Here is a 21,763-nt window from a genome sequence, read left to right on the forward strand (position 1 = left end):
CAAAATTTTATAAAATCTTTTAAAAATCTGCAGGTTAAGTCTAGAAGTTTAGCCTAAGAAGAATATAAAACAAATTGATGTTTAAAGAAAAGATATTTTATTCATGGCTCTTGGAACTCTACCTGTACTACACATTACTCTACGATTTTATATGTACCGTGTGTATGTGCATTGACACACGTATGTGTTTAACATAAAGTTTTGCTATTCTCTTTCATTTAAAGTTTCTATGAAACTCCTTTCTTATTTTTACTGGAACACAATAAAGAGTAATCTAATGCTCTGTCCTTTCTCTTTCCCTTCTTCTTCTTTTTTTTTTCTCCCTCCTTTCTTTAATACGTACTGAGTGCTTAATACCAAGCCCTAGAGATACAACATAGTCAACATCCTCGTTCATCCCTCAAAGGAGTCAATAATATCTTGATCTGCCAAACAGTAAAGCAAACTCAGTCCCTGTAAATTCACATCTCAACCTGATATTTAATTATCATCATTGGCTAAGAATCTATACGAAATGTTAATAACAAATGTGGATCATGGCAGGAAAATAGGCATATTGCATTTTCCGTGGAATTCAAAGCTAACCAGTTGACTCTTTTCCATTTTTTTCTTCAAACAGCAGAAATATTTAAATGTTTACCTGAATATACTCCGTGAGAGTGTTAAAGACTTGCTTTGCTACTTGAATTGCTTTGGAGAAATTCCGTTGTCCTTGTTCATCAATAACATCTTTCCCAGAATAATACCAATAGAAATCACTAATGGATTCCTGGAAAAGAGGGATGATAGGATTTAGATACATTCTAAAGCTACCACTAACCTGTCCTCCCTAGACAGAAACAACAGCTGGAGAGAAGAAGCAGAAAACTTAGCTTTAAAAATGACTTTCTGTTTCTGATGACCTTGAACTTCACAGACATAAGATTAACACATATTTATCCACTGAGCAGAGTTAAATGTTTACTATGTAAGCACAAAAATTAGACAAGTCAGGGGTGTGTTTTGGGTTACAGACATCAGGCCTTCTTCTCCAACAAAGCCCGTATCGTTTCCTCATGAGAACACAAAAATGTTCCTTGTTCCTATAAACGCCCCTCAAGAAACTGATTAGACTACTTAAAAACACTGACAACAACCATAAACAGACATCTGAACAAGACCAACCTTTCTAAATGGGATGTTTTCAACAATAACTTAGACTGGAAGGAATTTTAGTTGGCTGAAGGAATAACACAATGTAGTCTAGCAAGCACACTACATTTGGGTTTTGAGATATGATTTTAAAAATCACCAATATGTTTTCAGCAATATTTTTTTGTAATTTGCTTCAAAAATGGAACATTTAGGTAATAAAAATATTGTACTTTTACATACTCAAAAAGAAACTGAAAGTTTGAACGTGTGGGTTTTAAACTACTCTATCTGGCCACTCTTATAAATAAGATGAGGGAAATAAAATTTGTACAGGGCTCCCAATACGTAGGAGCCTATGCCTTCAGATTCAAAAAATAATGAAAATCTGAAGCCTATGCCTTCAGATTCAAAAAATAATAGTTTTATTAACGTGTGAAAGATTACTACAAAATCGGGGAGATTTTTAAGTGATGGAGTCTTAAGCCGAATTTTAAAATTAATTCAAGTATCAGGACAGCTGAAAAGAACTACCTGTTAAATGTAAATTTATCGTAGGTATTTTGAAAGCCTTTCTTTCTCACTTTTGAAAATGTTTCAAACACCCTGCCCTCATTTCTCTATCAACTGTAGCAGAAGGAGCAGAGCATGTAAGTACTTTGCAAAATGAAAATGCATTTAAAATGCCATCAAGCTAAAAACTATGGGGAGAAAGTTCCCACTTATAGAAAGAAAATAACGAGCAAAGGAGGAGTGAGGGTCAGAGGCAAAGACAACAGGAGCAGTTTCACCCTAAGACTCGGTGGAAGGCTGTGATCAAAGACAAAATATCTCAAAACATTCTGTCTAGTCATCCATCAAAACACATTACAACACGTTAGCTTAGTAACTCTGCCCCATTACTTCAACTAACCAACCCCTTCCATTTTTTCCTAACAGAAGGCAACGTACCTGGACTCTCAGGAGGTAGTCTACGGTAGAGATGATTATGTTGACGGTTGTGTTATTGCCGGTCTGAGTTCTCAGATAATTTTGAAAATCTACATAAGATCAAAAGACATTACTAAAGCTTCCTCAACAGGTTAAAATGAGTTATTTGAAGAACTGCAAAAGCAAATGATGTCTCCAGCAAAATCACTGTGGCTGAGTGGTGCTTTATCCAAGAGGAGTGTTTTCAGTGGGTATCCCAGACACATCGAGGTGCTCCACAGAATATCAGTATTCATTTTTTGTCTAAGAGGTGGCTAACATCTGTTTCCTAATTCCTAGCTCTAGAGCTCTGGGCATGTGAATCGCTGGAAGGGGTTCCGTCTTTTAGGACATAGCAATTAAATTTCGTATTCAGTTATCATTTGTTCCTCAGTACCGTGCTCAGTGCTGGGGAAACAAAGATAGAATTAAGATACAGTTCCTGTCTACACAGCTGCACAAGTCTGTATCAACCACAAAGGAAAATACATTATGCTAAGCAATACAATGAAGTAGACTCCCCAGATAAAAACTAGTATAAAAGAAATAAAGCTATATATTTCTCTGTAGATATCTATCTATATCTTTTTTCTACCTGTCTTCTCTAGCAGAAGAACAACTGATGGGAATTAAGTGAAGTGGCGAGCAAAGGATTTTGGAAGTAGGAATGTAAAACATAAAATGTCATACTGCATATACTGAGCATAGTGACAAAGGCTCAAGACAGTTTTTGACTCAGGGATGAAGCGTTAGAACTAGCAGGCCCCGGTCATTACCGGTTTCCAAATTCTGACTCCCTGGTACCATCACATAGTCTGGGGGCTCACGAACCTGAGTTGTGTCCCTCACAAAGCAGTTGTAGGAAGCGGAAGAGGTCGCAAGTGAACTCGTCATCCTGGAGAACCTTTTCTCCTGCAGAAAGTCCAGAGAAATCAGACATGATCAACTAGCCCGGCCTGTCCCTCCCTTGCTATCCCCACCTCCATAAAACTTGCATGTCGATCTAGCATTGTTCTGAACCAAAACCAGTCACGAATCATAGCCGCTTTTCTATCTGAAGCTCATACGATCATGCACTTGGCAGATAGATGCACTTTTTCTTTGTCAGAAAAGAACATTTGAATCTTAAAACTCAGGTTTCTCTCTGTTAAAAGTAGCAGCATGGGTTTGGCAACATTTTAGAAAAAACCTGAAGATTTAAACTTTTTTTTTCTTCTTTTTTTGGGTAAGGTGTGTGTAAGAATGATCTCTACATCTCTTAAAAACACCAAAGTCTGCTTTGTTCCCAGAGTATGACCAAATGATTCAGTGCAAAGGCATTCAATGCATATAGAAAACAGGGCCAAGAGTTTCTTTTATTTAAAGAATAATTAAAACAATCTTGTAGAAATTGTAAATGACTAGAAAATGTTTCTTAATTCATTTCAATTAATGGTCTCATTAGCCGGCCTATGGATTTTAAAAAAGTAAAGGCTTCAGAAATCTGATACAGAGACGTCATGGGTTGGAGCATTACTTCCAAAGGAGAGAGAACTGGCAAACAGACCTAATTATATATATCAAGCCAAAAGAAAGGCTTTGGTGGCTCATGCTCTGTGAGTAAATCTAACCAGGAAAGGCGAAAAGACGGTTGGCTCAGAGCCACAGAAGCTATTCAGGACCATTAAAAAAACTATTTGTGGGGCGAGCATGACGCTTCAGAAAAGTGTTCAGCTAGTTTACCTACATTTCAATCAAAATGTATCTTGATCACAAGTCACTCTGAAAGCAAAAACACAAAGAAAGAAACAAACGGAAAAACAGCACCACACAAATGAAAGTTGATTTTAAAAGCATAGGGTGTCCGCGGAAAAACTGTCAATGTTATGAGTGTATGCGCTGGCGCCTAAATTTGTTGTTTAGAAATCAAAAGGACACAACAATGTTGTTCGGCAAGTGGATGGATGTACGTATGTCTTTAAAAAAAATGCGAATAACTTTTCAGACTGGAAATACTTTGGGCCAAGAAAGAAAACTATGCAATGACCATGTGTTCACTTTAACTAAAAGTATGGATGATTATAAGGACAGAGAGCTGACGGACTTACCAGTCTGCAGTCTGTGACTTTCAAAGTGAGAGGCTTCATATAATGGGAGGGTTAGGAAGCAAAACCATTTTGAAAACTAATATAAACATTAAAAGAAGTACATAAAATCACTGTACTGATTTCCCTGCAAGATATGATATTTGGTGACCAAGCTAAAATCACCATGCAAACAGATTAGTCATGTGGCAAGTTCAACTTTAAGTGCACATTGCTTTGACTCTCAATCCATGGCTGATAAGCCCATTCCTCAGTGCCTACATTCGTGGCGGGATAGCGAAGAAAGGGAGAACAAGTCTAGGCTAATAAACTGAAATCTTGATGACACTTAGTATGTTTCCATGAACTATTTGAATCAGAAGCGTCTTTAACATGATATTTAAATCAAAATATCATGAGCTAGTTACACAGACTTATGGATTCTCTCCTTGTGAGCCCATCGAAAATGCTTTTTTTCTAGAAAATTGCATCAATAGACCATGTACTTTCAATGTTCATATATGCTCAATGTGGAGTAAGTAACCTTGAGAGAAAGTATTCAAAAAAGTTAACAATGAAAAAAAAATCATACAGTCTACCTGTGTTCCTAAAAATGCTCTGCACACTGCACACTGATTTATAAGAGGAGGCTGTGTTTATTGTCTGCATGCACAGTATTTTCATGGCTGTATACCAAAACACATACAAGTAACTTTACTTACATAAGAACACGCTGCACAGAGCAGAACAACAGGAAGAGGAGAGTGGGAGGGGGGCAAGCCTTTATTGACCATCAGGTGATACGAGGTATAAACGGGTGCCACCGCTTAATGGACACATTACTGTCTGATTAAAATGCTGCCATTCCCCATGCTGCATGTAAGTGGGACAGTAACAGAGATGGATGATGGCTTTATGTCTGCAGAAGGTACAGGATCAACAGTCTGTTTTGTGATGTATGCAAAAGAAATTCCATTGTAAGGTGGAAACCAAGATTAATAACATAACGAAATGGAGTAAAATGTAGTTGAAAGTGCTCTGTCATTCTTAAAATAGTATTTGTAATAGCTGTGTGACGGTCGAATGCAAATATGGTAAAGAGCATTCTTTTGGTTTCATTTTTAATTATAAGGGGCTTACAATTTCTAATACCATAATAAAAGGAGAGTTATTTCAACACTGTTGCTGCTGATGAGATGGTTTTTTGTGCCTTAGTGTTCTCATCTATGAAATGAGAACATGTACACTGCCTACCTCACTAGTGCCTCATAATTTGTGGGACCATTTTTAGAAATTGTGGAATGGTTACAATTATTAATAGCAGTGGCAATAACACTAAATAAAGATGGGAACAACATGCCTAGGTGATGAATATGGTTATTTGAACATATTTATTAAATGTGTTTAATATTTCTAGAAAGCCATTTTAATTTTAATGGACCAAAATATTCTCAAAAACATAGATTTTCACTTATAAATAATATTAGACTGTCTTTCTTCAAGCTACCAGTAAAATTAATTCCTATTTTAAAAATCAAATCACTTATTTTTTTAAAGATTTATTTATTTATTATTTGAGAGAGAGAGTGCAAGTGAGGGTAGGGGCACAGGGAGAAAATCTTCAAGCAGACTCCCTGCTGAATGCAGAGCCCAAGTGGAGCTCAATCTCACGATGCATGACATCATGAGCTGAGCTGAAACCAAGAGTTGTATGCTCAACCAACTGAGCCACCCATTCTACTCACAATTGGTTTACCTAATTAATAGAAAAGTATACAAGGGTTTTGCTTAAGTGTTTGTTTTTATTGGTTACTGAAAACATCCTTGGTCATAGCTCAATGCTGTGGCCTTGAGAGGCTTGGTTTAATTGTTATTAGTTGCAAAACGTTATCAATAATTGTTAATAAAATGAATGCAATGAGTGAAAAGACTACCTAGTGATATACAAAAACAATTGAATTAGGATAAATAGACCAGAAGACTAAGATCCTCTTTGTTTTAAGGTCTTTTCATGGCAGTGTCTCCAGTAATGGAAAGCTAAAAGGGTGAGTGCATGAAATAGAAGACTGGCTGCATCAAAGAACTCCCTACAAAAGCTGGTCAAGTGGAACTCAAGAGTGTTTCCCCACCGCCCCTCACCCCACCACCCCCATGGAATAAATAGTTCTGATCACTGATCTTCAGAGGACTCAAATATCTATTTTGTACAATAGCAAAAGTGAAAGATTAAGATAAAAATATTTTTAACTAATGAAAAGTCACGAACTTGATTCCATGTGGGTGATTTTAAAGTCACTGCTTAAACAGTTTAACTGGCTGCTTAAATTATACTACCGCTCAACCAGCAAAGGATACAATTTTTTAAATGGATTCACAATTAATGTTTAGTTAGTGACTACAGTGTGCTAGGCATTGTGCTAGATATACTTTCTCATCATTTCATTTCAGGTTTGCAATAATCCTATGAATCAGGTGATACAGGTGGTTCAGTAAACAATTGAGAAATTAAGTAACTTGATTAAGGTCCTATAGTTATTAACTAGTAAAGGGTTTGAGTCCAGTAAATTTCAATAAACATTCATAAGTGTCGCCTATATGCTATAGGCACCTTGTGAGGTCCTGGGCATATAAAGACTAACAGACAAGCCTGAACCTGAAGAAGTTCATAGTCTAATGGAAAAGGTCATTTCAATATCATAAGGTCTTTCTGAGTCCAGTATAGTTTCTATACTTCCTAAGTATAGTTTATAAACATAGTTTCTAAACTTCCTAAAGCTCACATCAGTAAATTGATAAGATCTTTGGGTAACAATCATTGACTACATGTACCATATGTTAGTTAAACTGTGAACTCCTACTTGTTTTTATAAATTTTCTGAGCCTTTGTTTCATCATTTTGATATGGGAATTAACAATCACCTGAACTCCTTACTTCATAGGGTTCCTGGGAGAATAAAATTGGTTCGAGCAACTACAATTGCTTTGAAACATGCAAAGCACAATAGGAATAAAAGTGACATTTCAGCAGCATGAAGTCATAGGTTCAAAAGACTTAGGTTTCTAAAATATAGACTTTCAGTGGGTTATGGATGTGATAAATAATCTACATATTCCATACACTCAAGTTGAGACCAGCACATAAAGTACTCCTCTTTCAGATCCCAAGACAGCAAAAATGACCACTATGTGAACTAAATTAGGTATAACAGAATTAAAGTACATGTTACTTATGGAGGAAGACATCCCTTTGCTTTCAAATGTGATTTGAAGATTATTTCTCTTATAACCTCTTAATGCCTTTCAGCTCTCATTACTCTAACTGGAATCCTTACTGTTCTTCATCCATTCTAACCACCAACATCCTAACTGATCTCCCTGCCCTCAGATTGTGATATCCATCTTACACACTGTTGCCTACAACACTCGTAGGCAATCTAATTATAACACTTTCCCAATAAACAGATGGATTCCTTTAACAGTAATTATGAAAAATATACTCTCAAAGATTCCTTCAATCTATCATTAAACAGAATAACCTCAGAGCTTCCCAACTTCCATGAAGGAAATCATGCTGCCCACTATCTTTTTAAGAGTCAGGGTCTATTTAGAATACTAGCATTACTGAGGAGTGAGTAATCAGTGCACTTGAATGTTGCTGGTTTGAACAATGGATGCTAGCAACTTAATGCCAGGTGGGTTATCATATAACACATAATACTACTGATTGTTACTTATGTAATGACTCTTCGTGGCCGCAGGAAGAAAGCACAGAATTCCTTGGCATGGCACAAAAGGTTTTCACAGTGTCCCACAAACTAGATTTCCCCTCTAGTCTTCTCTCCAACCATATTAGGTCAGTGATGTTCTTTGTCATGCTTTGTACCGTAAGCATTGTAGACGCGGTTCCCTTCCATTGAAATGTCTTTCTTTGCCTTCCTTATTTACCAGGTAAACACCTACTTCAGGCCATCTGTTACATCCACTGTGATCCTTACCACATGAGCCTGGCAGCCAAGCACTTCAACTCAGTTCACTCATACACACAGATCATGGGTTTCTAAGTTACTTGTTTACAAGTCTGTCTGCACTGAGCCCATAAAGAACTCCAATGCCTAGGACAGCGTCTAGCACATAATAGCCACTCACATTTCGATCAGTGCTTTACTGTTTAAAAACTGTGCAAGGATGTTAGGAAAATCTATTTAGTGCCATGAACTAATATCACAGGCTTTTCTTGAAAAGAAACTTGACCCACAGGAAGGGCAGAGCAGTGTAGTCAGAACTCAGGGGGTAAACTGAACTACACGTGCATTGGACTTTGCAAATCTGGGGTGGGAGATAGCCAATAAATAATTAAAGTACTAAGTAACTTAACTACTAACAAAAAATTAGGATAGCCAATATTGAGAGGTTGTGTTAATTATTGTTTTGATTAATTAACAATTCTTTTGCTGCAACTTCAGACAAACTTGATTGAGGTCACTATAAACACGCCAAGTAAGAACCTCGATTCAGTGCATTAGCAGATACAGATGGAAACTTAGAAAGATTAACTGGTAGTTAATGTTTTACATAGAATTTTTTTAAAATCAAACACTTTCTGAGAAATGAGATCAGCTTCAAGATTTCATCTTGCTGATGAAGTCTAGGACCACCACAAAAGATCAAAAAAATAAAATATCTTCTACTATATTCCAAGAAGTTTGAAAGAAGAAAAATTGCACTTTCAAGCTCACGTAATGAGGTTTAATGGTTTTGAGGAAAAAAAGATCCATGGATGGAATGAAATTTTAAATATTCACATAGGTTTTTGGTTTTGAACTTCATTATATGTTAAAGGAAAACACATATGGCTAAAAAATATACAGAGAGGACAACACCGAGCACATCTACTAAACACACCTGCCAAAGAAAACTGTTTTGTTTTGTTTTGTTTTTTAAATAAGTGAGAGGTCCAGGCTTTTGTAGAAATGGGGGAAATTTAGGAAGCAGGGATGGTAATACTGGCAAACTTCCATGATGGTAACAGCAGTGGAAAAAGGAGTGTTAAACGATGAGTCTGAAATCCTTACATACAAACCTTAAAAAGGCACATATTTCCCAATGGTATCTCAATACAAGATTAGGAGTATCACATGTAACCATACAAAGCACCAAACTGATTTTACAACTTCAACATTAAGTGCAAAAATTGGCAATGCATTAGTGTCTTTGAAGGGAGGAATGAGCCGTAAGTAAAGAAGTAAAAAATCCTACCTAAACCAATATGGTTAACATAAAATAAGCTCCCCCGGTAGAGAGTAAAAGATGGAGGAGGGGACTGGCTCGTGAAATTGGTAACACTGGGAGGCAGAAGGCCTGCATTTCAGTCTTGACCCTGGCATTTCACTGCATGATACTGGAGAAGCCATGTAACCTTTCTATCCCTCAGTCTCCTTACCTATAAAATGGGGACAATATCTTACTGGTGGTTGTAGGTATCAAAAGGTACATTGAGATTAAACATTTTCCATGGCTATATAATTTATGGTCATTTTATCATCATCAGGAAGAGATTGAGCCTAACAGAGACAGTTGGTTAGGATGGAGAAAAGTTAGATCATCAGATGATTTTCTCAGGGCTGAGTTTAAAGTTACAACAGCACTAATAGATTGAGATTTTTCAAACTTCTCTATGTATTCTGGGAGGGCTGATCGATTTTCCTTCTCCTACAAGGGTACAAACTTTTCCTAACTTCTGTAGACCCTTAAACAAAACAATGGGTATGTCACAGACATTTTAAAAATATGCCAAAAGATAGAGTTGCTCTAAGTGTTCTTAATTTGGAAAGTGGTTTATTATTCATAGAGCAAGTGAATTATTATCATGTGTTCTAATCGGCCTCTTGATAAAGGTAAGGCTGAATATTCAGAGAGCTCGATCTGATCTTTAAAGCCTGGTTGATATACTAGGCACCGTTCAAAAATCTCATCCCTTGTTTATTACCATTGCATATCATGTCTTTTAGAAACTACCATCCGTATTATTATATTAGTTTGCAACTGTTTCTACCATTCTTTGAATTCAGTCTCAAGAATGAAAAACAGTTTTCCTGTTAAGAAGGTTTTTAATGTGTGGTGTTTTCAAAGGAATAGAGTGAAACTCTGTAGATGTCTCAATATGTGGAAGGAAAGTGGTAGAGTCCCCTGGCCAAGAGGAGACTCAGCCAGTCACAGCGCCCCCTCCCCCTGCCAGATCACCACTGATTTTCCCATGCACCCCTTGGTGCAGCCATAAAGCCACAGTATGTCCAAGACAGAAACACACAGGGAGACTACGGCACACATCTATGATTCATTCATTTACACAACAGTAGCAAAAACTGGGTCCACCAGATTTTTTCAAAATGAAAGAAATAGAACAAAACAAATCCAAAAACGTAACTGAAATACTTCTTGCCCCTCCATGTCTCATATGTAAATAACTGGACATCCTCATGGAAAGAAATAAAAAGGAAAGCTTGGTATATGAGTTTTAAAATAAAAGGATGCATAATGATGGAAATGAAATAATCTATTTGCTAAACAGCCTAGAAAAGGAAAAAAAGCACAAAAAAACTATCACTGTCAAGACTATACACAAAGCTAATGACAGATGAAGGAGCAAATAAAGAAAAGGCAGATCATTTGTAATAATTACCACGCTCATGTGTGATGACTGAGGAAGGGAGGAAGGTACATTTATAGTTGAAAGAAAAGGAAATGGGGGAAAAAAAGAAGTTGAGATGTTGTTTTTGTCTTGCTGTTTGTAAGGAAGTAAAATAGAAAAAGTGTTAATCAGCTTGGGCAATTATTTGTGTGTGTTGAAAAAGAATAAACAAATCAAACCAATCTCATATTGAGAGATGTGACTACTTCTCGCATCACAGTGGTCATTCTCTCCAAACTATTTCTGATTCCGGGCTCACAAATGGTATTCCGATCCCTACCTGGCTGACAAAGGACAGGAGACCCAGTAAACTAAGCCTGCAGGCCCACTGTCCCTACCTGGGAACCAGCATGAATGATGATGAAGCATGATTAATGGGACCGTGTTCATGCTTCTGGAACATTAAGTAATAACTGCAGGGAAAATGAAATTGATTTCTAATTCCAAGGCAGGGAAGTCAGACTTTAGACAGAGAATTCATTCATTTTCAGGCACTTTATAGCTCAAGGAAAATGCCCAGGGCTTCTGGAGACCTGAGAGGCAGGCAGGTATGGGACCTGAGATTTGTAAGGACTCTGAGTTCTCTAGATGGGGCCCTCAGGCTGGGTGTCACAACTGTTGACACAACCCTTAATAATGAAGAGGTGTGGCTGGATATTCATTTCAGAAAATTTGAATGAGTTTAGAGTGCTGTTGGCAATTTTTCTTAAAGTTAGCTGACACAATTAGGTAACTGCATGACGGAGAGTTGAGGATTGAACCTATACATTCAAACGTCAAGCAGAAAACAAGAGCACACAGGAGCTGTATCGTAGTAGCGGCATTAAAATATACATAAGTGTTAATTTTTGGAAAACGGTTAAGAAATACGCAACTAATTCTTTCACCTATTGTGAGAATAAAAATATACAGAAATAATTACAGAGATTACTTAATTCTAAAATATTTCAGAAAGGTACGGAGACTACAAATGGCAGATGGGTTAAAATTTACTTTTTGCAACAGGATTAGTTTTATTAAAGATCCGATGTTCCAAAACTAATACATTGATAAGATGACCACTCCAAATAAGACCAAGCAAACAAAAACAGAGAAACACACAGGGCCTCACTGAAACTAAATTAATTGAAAAAGTCAAACACAAAAGAATAAAAGCAAATCAAGACAAAAAAATATTAAAGGTTTTTTTCTTAATAAATACTGAAATGAAAGTGCAGCAATAGTTATTTCTGCTTTCAATGTCCTGGTGTGCTAAATTTTCTAGTTTATACACACATCTATTTACAGAGAGAAAAACTCTAGGATTATGTGAGTCATTCTATTTGTGCACATGTAAATTAAGTGATCAGGATAATTTAAACATTAAAAATGAGTCCTTAATTTTTTTCAGCAAATTTGGACTTGCAAAGACATATGGCTGTATGAGATATCTGTGCTAAGAGTGAGGTGACGGTCGGAATGATGGCTAACGGAAGGATCTCAAAGCATCACTATTCTAAGGACAGAGAAGAATGTGAGAGTTTGGCAGTTTGCCAAAGTAGCCACAAGACGCCAAACATCCTCTAATTTGGTTCATCCATGTGCTTTATAGTTTTACAGATAATTCTCTAATAAGGGATTTGATCTACTACCCAACTAAGGGAAAGGCGACTTACAGTAGGTCTGGAACAAGAAGGAGTTAATGGCCAATAAGGAAGGTTGAGTTTTGGGTGTGACCTGAGTGAGTGTGCAATTATGAACTTTTAAATGAATCACATAAGCATTTTGGCCATTAAAAAAAAACCTTGTATCTCTCTGTATTGAAAAGGTAATTGTAACTGACTCATTTCAAGAAAGGGTGGGGGCAGGTGATCCTTTTAATTTAAGTGATCAATACCTGATCCTTCCTCGGTCACCATTCCAAGTCCTTCAGCTTTGTTTTGGCGCTCAAATGCATTTAGGTCGAGGACACTACAATAACAGGGAGAAAGATACTTAGAGGACTAATAGAAAATCTTCTTTCTTCAAGAGAGCAAATGTCTACAAATCGTATATTGTGAACTGTGAACCAAATATTAACATACACTGAAGACATGCCCCAGTTCAATGTTTATCAACCATACTTTCCTAGAGGCAACCCAGTCTCTCCCCAAGGTCTGCACTGAAATGATACGTGTGAAAGGCAAACACAGGCATTAATGGGTTTCAACTTTGGGAGTCCATTACAAAGTTAGCAGACACACTGAAATAGAATTATAATAATCATGTTTTTCCAGCTGGAATAGCTTATTACATTAAGTATCTGTCAGATTCCTTTGTCAAACACTGTCTGAATGATTTTAAATACTGTAAAAAATAGAAAATGATTATCATAAATTAGTTGGTTAAGGATCATTTATTCAGGGAAAATGAGAAATGGTCTACAAGCTCCCAAATAAAACTCATTAGAACTTTCCTTTTCCTCTTTTAAGATTCATATACTGCTCATTTTCAAGTATGAAGAATACACATTAGTTCCCCAAGGTCCCTATTTAATCACAGGGAAGACTATTATAAGACATCATTAACACTGAGTAAGTTAATAATTAAGACATTACTAACAGCTAACAACAAGATAGAAAATAAGACATCCTCTATTGTCCCACTTTAATGTGTACTTAATCATTAAAAATATTCTCTGTATCATTACTGTCAGCAATGTAAAACAAAAACCTTGAAAGACCGAACCCACTGAGTAGAACCAAAACAAGGGAGGTGTGTGCTTACCTACATGACTGCATCAGGCCAGCCAGACTCTGAAAGAAGCCCACATCCTTTTTCTCCTTGAGGTAGTCAAGCATTTTCTATAGTAAATATATAAACCACAGGGCCACATTGAACACGAATCTTAGTTTTTGTTAAATAAGAAACAACAAAACATGCTTTCTATGCTGGAATAAAGATTTAAAAAACTCAGTGCATACAAACATGACCGTAACTTTACCAGGAAACAGTGATGCGCATGTCATGGCAAGATGGTTGTGTATTTCGACGTCAGTAGAAGTGGCTTGGAACAAGGGACTTGCTTTATATAAACATCATAAGCACCATGGATATCCAGGGCATAATAATACTCTTAACTCTCTTCTAGTCACTCTTTAAGTATTTGAAGATTCAGAAATTTAGTTCAAGCTTACTGGGAAGAAGGTCCACCTAGATGCTAGTCATAGATTTCCATACAAAAGTGAGTTCCTTAAACGCGGGCAGTGTTGACTACCATATGCTAATGCTACAGACAGAAATTTAGTTTCCGTTATTATGCTCTCTAAACCCAAGGAATGGTAGGAATCATTTGACTTCTAAATTTTTCTTCTGTGTTGTCTGAATGATATCCAGATTCTGTGGTCAAAATTTTGATTAAACACAAAAGTAAAAAATGTGAAAGCAACGCATGGCTCCACCTTCTTAGCTTATCACTACATATTACACTGAAACAGCTGCTTGGAACGTGGATGGAATGTGTTGGAAGTCTCAAACAAGAAGTACATACAAGATGATAAAATGACAGTAGGCACACCAAAGGTTTGAAGAAAATAAAGATACTGCTCTTCTCCGAATCTTGAATGGAGGTGAGTAATTCCTATTATCAGTGCTGAAACAGTCAACATTTGGTAGTAATTTGGTTTCCAGAAATTTGAACGAAAGGTTATGTTAGGTACTAAACATGTAAAGGCTGCACACACACAAACACATAGTATACATGTATACTATACGCTGTAGTATATACCATATGTATATACACACATACTATATATATGCTATACTATATAGTATACACTATAGTGTATATATATATACTGTAGAGAGAGAGTGTGTAGTACACACACAAATACGTACACACCGAGATATACACAAACACCTGGCCATTTTGGGGGGGGGGGGAGTATGGTAGGTTACTGGTCTAAGAAGACATGAAGCATTTATTAATCACTGGACTTTTAAAACACAAGGCATATGGCTCAGAGTTAAAGGGACGCTGTAGAATATGCATCTGAAGGTTTATAGAGAAAAGAAAAGCCTGTATAGACAAGCACGTGTTTTACATGATCTCTCATAGCTCCTTTCAGCTCCAAGGATTTCTGAATCTATCTGCTACATAATTAAGGACTTTTGAAGTAAAACGTAAAGGGAAATTATTTTGTGCTAAATATTATAGAGAGCAGTAGAGGGGTTTTCTTCAGTTTTCCTTTTTTTTCTTTTAAGTCATGTAGTTATTTACTATGGAAATCAAAAAAGGGACATCTGTAAATTGGATGGGGAAAAAAAGACATTCATTATTTTCACTAAGTTCTAATGGAAACTTAGCATTCCTTTCGACTATTAAAATAAGCAAGAAACACAGACTCTGATATCGTCACCAACAGAAATTTCAGAGATCTTCATATCACATCATAGTCATTGCTGAAGTGATTTAAAAATATTTAGACTAATCATTTCTTTTCAATAATTAGACAAGTACAAGATCTTTTATTTAATGAATTCATAAAGGAACACAAATTACTTTATCAAAACCCTGTTTATAATATTTGGATAACCACATTTCACTAGGTGTGGTTTCTTCCATAAAACTGTGCAATTTCACTTTTCAATTTAAAAACATGACACCCCGAAGCATCCAGATGCTTCACTACACTGTCAGAGGCATTAAAAAGAAAAAGTTAGGCACCCTGGCTTAGATTAGGCCTATGTACTCCTCCAGTCCGAAAATGTCACAACTGTATTTGCAGAAAAAGAAGCACACAATTTGAGAACAATGTAAAGATAAATTTTTCAGCTATTCTGGGTTGCTAACTTAACCTAGTCCAAATCTTCACCAACCTAACCTTCAAATTCTCTGTGCTTTGCTTAGAATCAAAGGTCTTCTAGGAACTTATTCAGGGCTTTGTCCCAATGTCGTGATTCTGGGGCTCATAGCAACTGTAAGTCAAATATCCTAAGGTTTCCACTAGCCTTCCTTTCCTCCCATCAGGAAAGCCCTTTCTCTGCCTCGCCAAAGCTTACCCAAGAAACAACAGTTATTAGTTCCATGTTCAGAAACTGTTCTTTCTCACACAGAAGCCAATATAGACAAGTATGAAACAGATGGTATAACACTATAAAACGTGTTGCCAAGCTAGGCTCCCGAGGTAAGAATATTCACTTTTTTCCAGTATTAAAACAAACCATTTCATGCTGACTTATTCACATGAAATGCAAACTCCACATGATGATACCATCTGATAGGACTTCAGACTTCTCAAGAGCATTAGTGACGCATATGGCAGGGTACGACCTAGATGTTTGAATCCTGCGACGAGATGGCCATCAAATTAAGACATTTTTTACACAGAAAATGAAAAATTTTACAACTAATAGTTCTTCTGGGATGACTAAAACAGTTCAGTGGGATGACAATATGGTCTGTTTGAAGAGCACATTATGGGGATGGCTTAAAGACATTACCTGCTGGACTGTGGAGTTCCCACCATTTAAGATAGCAATTCCAAGTTTCAAAGTCGCAGCTACCATTGGTCCAGTATCACCTGAAAAATATAAAAAATAGCATTCCTTATATCACTTCACCTACTACATTAACCGTTTCTGTTTCAAAATGTACACTTTTAAAATTATCACTCCCCTACAAATCAGCATAATGATGCAAGACAGACTGACTTATGTACCAAAAAACATTAAAAGAGTAATAATGCATATTCTGCCGTCAATGTTTTTATTAAATTCTGTGTAATGTATCCAGGAACTGTATGAGGACATTAAAAAAAACAAAAACAGGGGGGCGCCTGGGTGGCTCAGTTGGTTAAGCATCCAACTCTTGATTTCAGCTTAGGTCATGATCTCAGGGTTGTGAGCTCGGGTTCCATGCTCGGTACAGAGTCTGCTTGAGATTCGTTCTCTCCCTCTGCCCCTCCCTCTTACTTGCATGCACACTCTGTAAGAAAATCTTTACCAGAAAATTTAAGAAAAAAACAGAAACAATTGATTTTGAAATAGAAGCTTAAAACTATAAAGATTCAAAACTAGTCACGTACATTAAAATAATACTCGAAATGAATAAGAGCTACCTAAGGTTTTTAAGGAAAATTTCTCTCCCTCTCCCTTCAATATTATGTTTGAACAACTTTTATCATTTTTGTTTCAGCACTTTTATCTTACTCTGTTTATAGTATTGCTTTATCAGGATGACTGGTCACAATTTTAAGTCATTCAAATAATAATGACAAGATTTTAAGTTTATTTATTTTTTTTTAGTAATCTCTACACCCAACATGGGGCTCAAACTCATGACCCTGAGATCGAGTTGCATGCTCTTCTGACTGAGCTAGCGAGGCGCCCCAGTAATGATGAAATTTTAAATCCAACCAGGTGTCTATCATTGAGTATATTTAATTTTTACATTATTCACCTCTATTTATCTTAGAAACAGAATACAGAAAAAATAGAAATAGAAACAATAATAGAGATAGAAATATCTTAGAAAACTGGGAAAGGGGTGCTTCATAACAGAATGTATAGCTGTTATTTCCCCACTCCATTATCCAGATTATAGTAAAAATGTTTTCACAAAGGAGATATTACTAATGTAAGAAAATTATCTTGGCTGGCACTGAAAAATACAAAAATATTTTAATTGTTAAGAAGGGCCACTTAAAAAGTCTAAACTTTTACATCAAGGGTCAGCAAACTACGGACTAAAGGGTCAAGTCCAGCCTGTCACATGTTTTTTGTAAATAAAGTTTTACTGGAACTCAGCCACACAGTTTGGTTACATATTGCCTCTAGCTGCTGCTTCCCTGCTACTATGGCAGAGTCGAAGGGTTGTGACAGAGACCCATGGCCAGCAAAGCCAAAAAGGTTTACCAGCTGGCCTCTCACAGAAAACGTTTCCCCATCCCTGATTTATATGGTGTGTTAGGCTTGGGTCACGATGTAATTTCCAAAACTTAATGAACAGAAATAAACCTCCTAATAAGACTCTGAAAAAACCCCAATGTTGGACTGGGTTAATGAGAGCCTGTATTCCTGAAGTCACCTGACCTAGCGATGAACAAGAAATTCAGGACTAACTCCATCAGTAGAATGTAAAGAAGGGTGCTCCCATGGAGTAAAGACATCCGCGGAGAGCGGCGACCCTCACCTTTGCTGGCGCTGATGGTCTGCAGCACCATCTCAGCAGCCCCGCGGTCGTGCAGCCTGGCTTGCTGGTAGAGAAGCTTTTGCTTTTCCATTTCTTTCTCCTGAACACAAATCCCAACCATTTATGTTGTTGCTGTCATTAAGCATAGCAGCTTTCTTACTCTAAACCATATTTTTAGTCATCTCTTCATGTATGGGCTCTATGACAACATTATGGACCATTTCAACACCAACAATGTTATTCAACAGATGTTAACAATATTCAACTCTTGGTTTTGCCCTTTATATTTTTCTTGATATACTTTTGGTACTGGCTTATCAGGATGGATTTTCTCAATTGTAATTGTTTGATTAGTCCAAAGCCTGTATCACAGTTTTGAAGTACTGTACTTCGTCATTGAAACTTGCACTTTCTGAATGATACATTTGTGCATCAGTTTGTTACATTTTCAATCATCTCCCATGCCATGGCCATAACTTGATACTGCTCAGCAAATGGTTCGAGTTGCAAGTTATCACTAAATGACAGAAAAACATTAACTGAGACGTGTTGGAGTTTAAGCGAAATTGAAAGCTGATATGAATAAAAAGGGAGGCTTCAACGAAGGAGCAGACTTATGATACAGATCTCCCCGGTCACCCCCCCAAGAATAAAAGAAGCAATGTGCCTTTATATTTTGTATTCTCTGGTGGTGACAAACAATACTGCATGGTGCTGCCAGTGCAAATGGCTGGGGTTTGTTCTTTTCCACTTAAACTACCACTGAAAACATACAGAAGAAAATAGAAATAAAATATAAAGGCACAGCAAGTTCAAGACTGGTAGGATCATTCACTTGAGCTATCCCGTTCGCTGGAGAATTGAGACGGAACTAAGCAGTATAAGTTGCAAAATGAAAGTTGCATAGAGCCCTAGGACAGCGCGTCCATCAAATGGCGTGGTAGAGAAGCTTAGTCAATGGGACATGAAACGGTCAATTAGTATCATGTCCATAAACACAACGGCCAAAACATATATGACCTAAGAGCAGGAAGAGCTGCAGCAGTAGCGAGGGACAGCTTTGCTGCTGTAAACGTTCCATCCAGAGTACGGAGAATAGACACAGGAAGATGGAAGAGGTTTAAAAAATGAAGGCTTGCTAGTTACAGAATATGAAAAAGAAAGTAAACTAAAAGGAGGGGGCGAAAAGAAATGGGCTCAAACAAATGAAAAAAGAAACCTTCAAATCAAAAGCAACCAACACAGACATTTATGCTGTTACCAGAGAGTTCTCGCCGAGGCTGGCAAATTTGTTTCTTAAATCTTTGATAATATCGTGCTGCGAAAACAAAATTGATCAGGGTTTTTTTTCACACTATAGTTAGAGCTCCTGCGGTTAAAGTTTTATTTTTTTCTCTTAAATTATGTGATAGGTCTAAATGGAAGCAGAGAAAAGAAAACAAAACAAAAAGGCAGCTTTGCTTCATCTGTAGCCATGCTAACATCTACAAGGTTGGCCTTCATGTTTAAACCTCTTCCTGCAAAGTCAAGAACAAAACGGAAACAAAACCACACAGACACACAAAACCATATTGTCCGTACAACACAGGTTCAGAAAAACGGAAAGAAGACCCTTTCGCCTGCTCTTCAGGTGTGGTTTAAAATTGGTCAGCAACATTTGATCCCTCCTTTTAGACCCAACAATCTTTCACTTTCCTCCCATTGCCAGAGCTAGGTACGAGCTTTGCCCTTCTGCTTCCCAGCGTGACCGATTCCTTTTGTGGAAGACGTTTTCAGGAAGACAGCGATAAGAAATGATTGGCTAAGGAACTGCCCTATCGTTTTCATCAACGAAAGAGACAAGGGAGTTAGAAAGACTGATTCTTCGATTGACCCAATAGAACATATGAAGATATGTCATCAGGAAACCCAAAGATGAAAGATGGCGGCATGCCACATATTCTTGAGGAAAAAAAAAAACAAAAACAAAAACCGCAAACCCTTTGCCATTTGTGCTCCCAAAGTGGGTGGACCAGCTCAAAGATTTGCCAGAACGACGTGCACAGTACATTCCAGATCCCACTATCCTCTTCGGTAACTGAAATCATGCCTGATGGATGAATGTCAGGAGGATCAAGAGACAGGGTATCGAATTGCCTTCTTTAAAAGAATAAACTCTCTGGGCAAAGATCACCCTCATTTTTCTCACACAGCACCTAAATTTCAATAATAATAAATACTTCAGGGGAGACGATGAGATTCCTCTGAAAAAAGTATTGAGCTAAAAAAGATATGGTGATCTAGAAGCAGGAGACCCATACTTCATAAAGAGGGATCCAGTGGACCTCTCGGTTGAATTTTTTCTCTGTCATACTGAATGGGAAGCTTTCTCTTCAGAAGATATTTAATATTATTTCTTTCTGGTACTTTGTCCTGTGAGAAGTGCTTCTGGGCATGTAATTCAATCTCACCATTGGAGATTTTATCACAGCATAATAAAACCTTGAAAGCTAAACCAGAAAGTTTTCAGACAATAAAATGATGGATTATGTGGAAAGAAAGAAAGTTCTTTAATTTCAAATTTACTGCAGATTAGCTTTACTGAGAAAACTGAGGATAGATATTTTTAAAGTATTTTACTCAGGGAAACAGCACCTTGAAAGAACCTATTTGAAGCATCTTTTAAAAGTAAGTTTCCTGCCCCATCCCAGATTCCACCTAAACTGCCGGAGGGTCTTAAATAAACATGCCTTCTACTTGAAGTTCTGTCTTTCAATGATTCTAAAGTTACAAAAGTTACAAAAAAAAAAAAAAAAAAAAAAGGTTGGGGTGGGGGAGGAGCTCCACAATTTCAATTTTCCCTTAGGCAAAAAGTTCTGATTGCCAAGAGCAACCAGGAATTCTCTGCTGTTTTCCTAATAAGATTGTTATGAGTCTTTTCAAGGTCAATGGTGGTGATGAGTCAAACTCATGATCAAGCTGCAGACATTGAGTGGGAAGAATTCTACATCATGACTGCTTTTAGTATGACTGAGTCGGTAAAAAAATTGCTACTATTCTTTCACTTTTTCCCCAGGCTGCCTCACTTTTAGCATTTGATGGGGGAGGGGAGTAGAAGGCCTGAAGAAAAAAAAAATCCATTCAGTTCTTCAGCAATTTGTCTTACATGGGAAAAAAATACTGAAATAAAAAAAATAATAAATTACAACTGCCCCTCTCTTCTTGATGGAGAAAATAGTTTATCCCTACAATGGAGATGAACGATATTTTAAACCAGAGAAGCCTTTTGACAGCAAACTTGTCCCCTGTTTCTGACAGGCCCTCCTCAGTGATGTGGGCATTCGGGGAGGTTTGTGCATCCCGGCTCAGTCTGTGCCTAACACCACACAAGCCCACTGGGCTGGCTTTTTTTCTTTGCGTTTCCAAGCCTTCAGCAACTGCTGAAAAGGTTTTCATAATGTTTTTCTCCTCAGCTGCATGTGGAAGCTAGCTGTAAGAGAACAGAAATCTCCAGCAGCCGAACTCTTTTTAAAAACATTTCCCATAATTTCACAATAAATCAACTTCAATATTCTGATCTGGCATCTTAAATGTAATCATAACCTACAAGGTAATGTTGAATCTCAACAGTATAAGAAAAAAAAATGGAAATATAGGAGATTCAAGTGGATAACTACAAAGACAAAAGCGAATGGCCGTGAAATGGTACTAATAATTTGATTACAACACAAAGAAGCCAAATCAGACTAAGGGAAAACAAACATATAAGTAAGAGTCACGTTG

At 37.1% G+C, this 21,763-nt stretch overlaps 1 protein-coding gene across 2 annotated transcripts in view; it reads right to left on the reverse strand.

Moving 5' to 3' along the window:
• Positions 1 to 21,763, reverse strand: part of RYR2 (ryanodine receptor 2) — a 711,493-nt gene that overhangs the window by 51,827 nt on the left and 637,903 nt on the right. For both annotated transcript variants that reach the window (XM_057308486.1, XM_057308485.1), the window contains 7 exons: positions 18,002 to 18,101; positions 16,312 to 16,391; positions 13,597 to 13,673; positions 12,728 to 12,801; positions 2,932 to 3,012; positions 2,083 to 2,171; positions 641 to 769 (listed from right to left, as the gene is read on the reverse strand). In XM_057308486.1, the coding sequence (XP_057164469.1) occupies positions 641 to 769; positions 2,083 to 2,171; positions 2,932 to 3,012; positions 12,728 to 12,801; positions 13,597 to 13,673; positions 16,312 to 16,391; positions 18,002 to 18,101 (630 nt within the window). The remainder of the gene's footprint in view (positions 1 to 640; positions 770 to 2,082; positions 2,172 to 2,931; positions 3,013 to 12,727; positions 12,802 to 13,596; positions 13,674 to 16,311; positions 16,392 to 18,001; positions 18,102 to 21,763) is intronic.

This window comes from Ursus arctos, unplaced genomic scaffold, assembly GCF_023065955.2.
Source record: "Ursus arctos isolate Adak ecotype North America unplaced genomic scaffold, UrsArc2.0 scaffold_7, whole genome shotgun sequence".
In the NCBI taxonomy this organism is placed as follows: Eukaryota; Metazoa; Chordata; class Mammalia; order Carnivora; family Ursidae; genus Ursus; species Ursus arctos.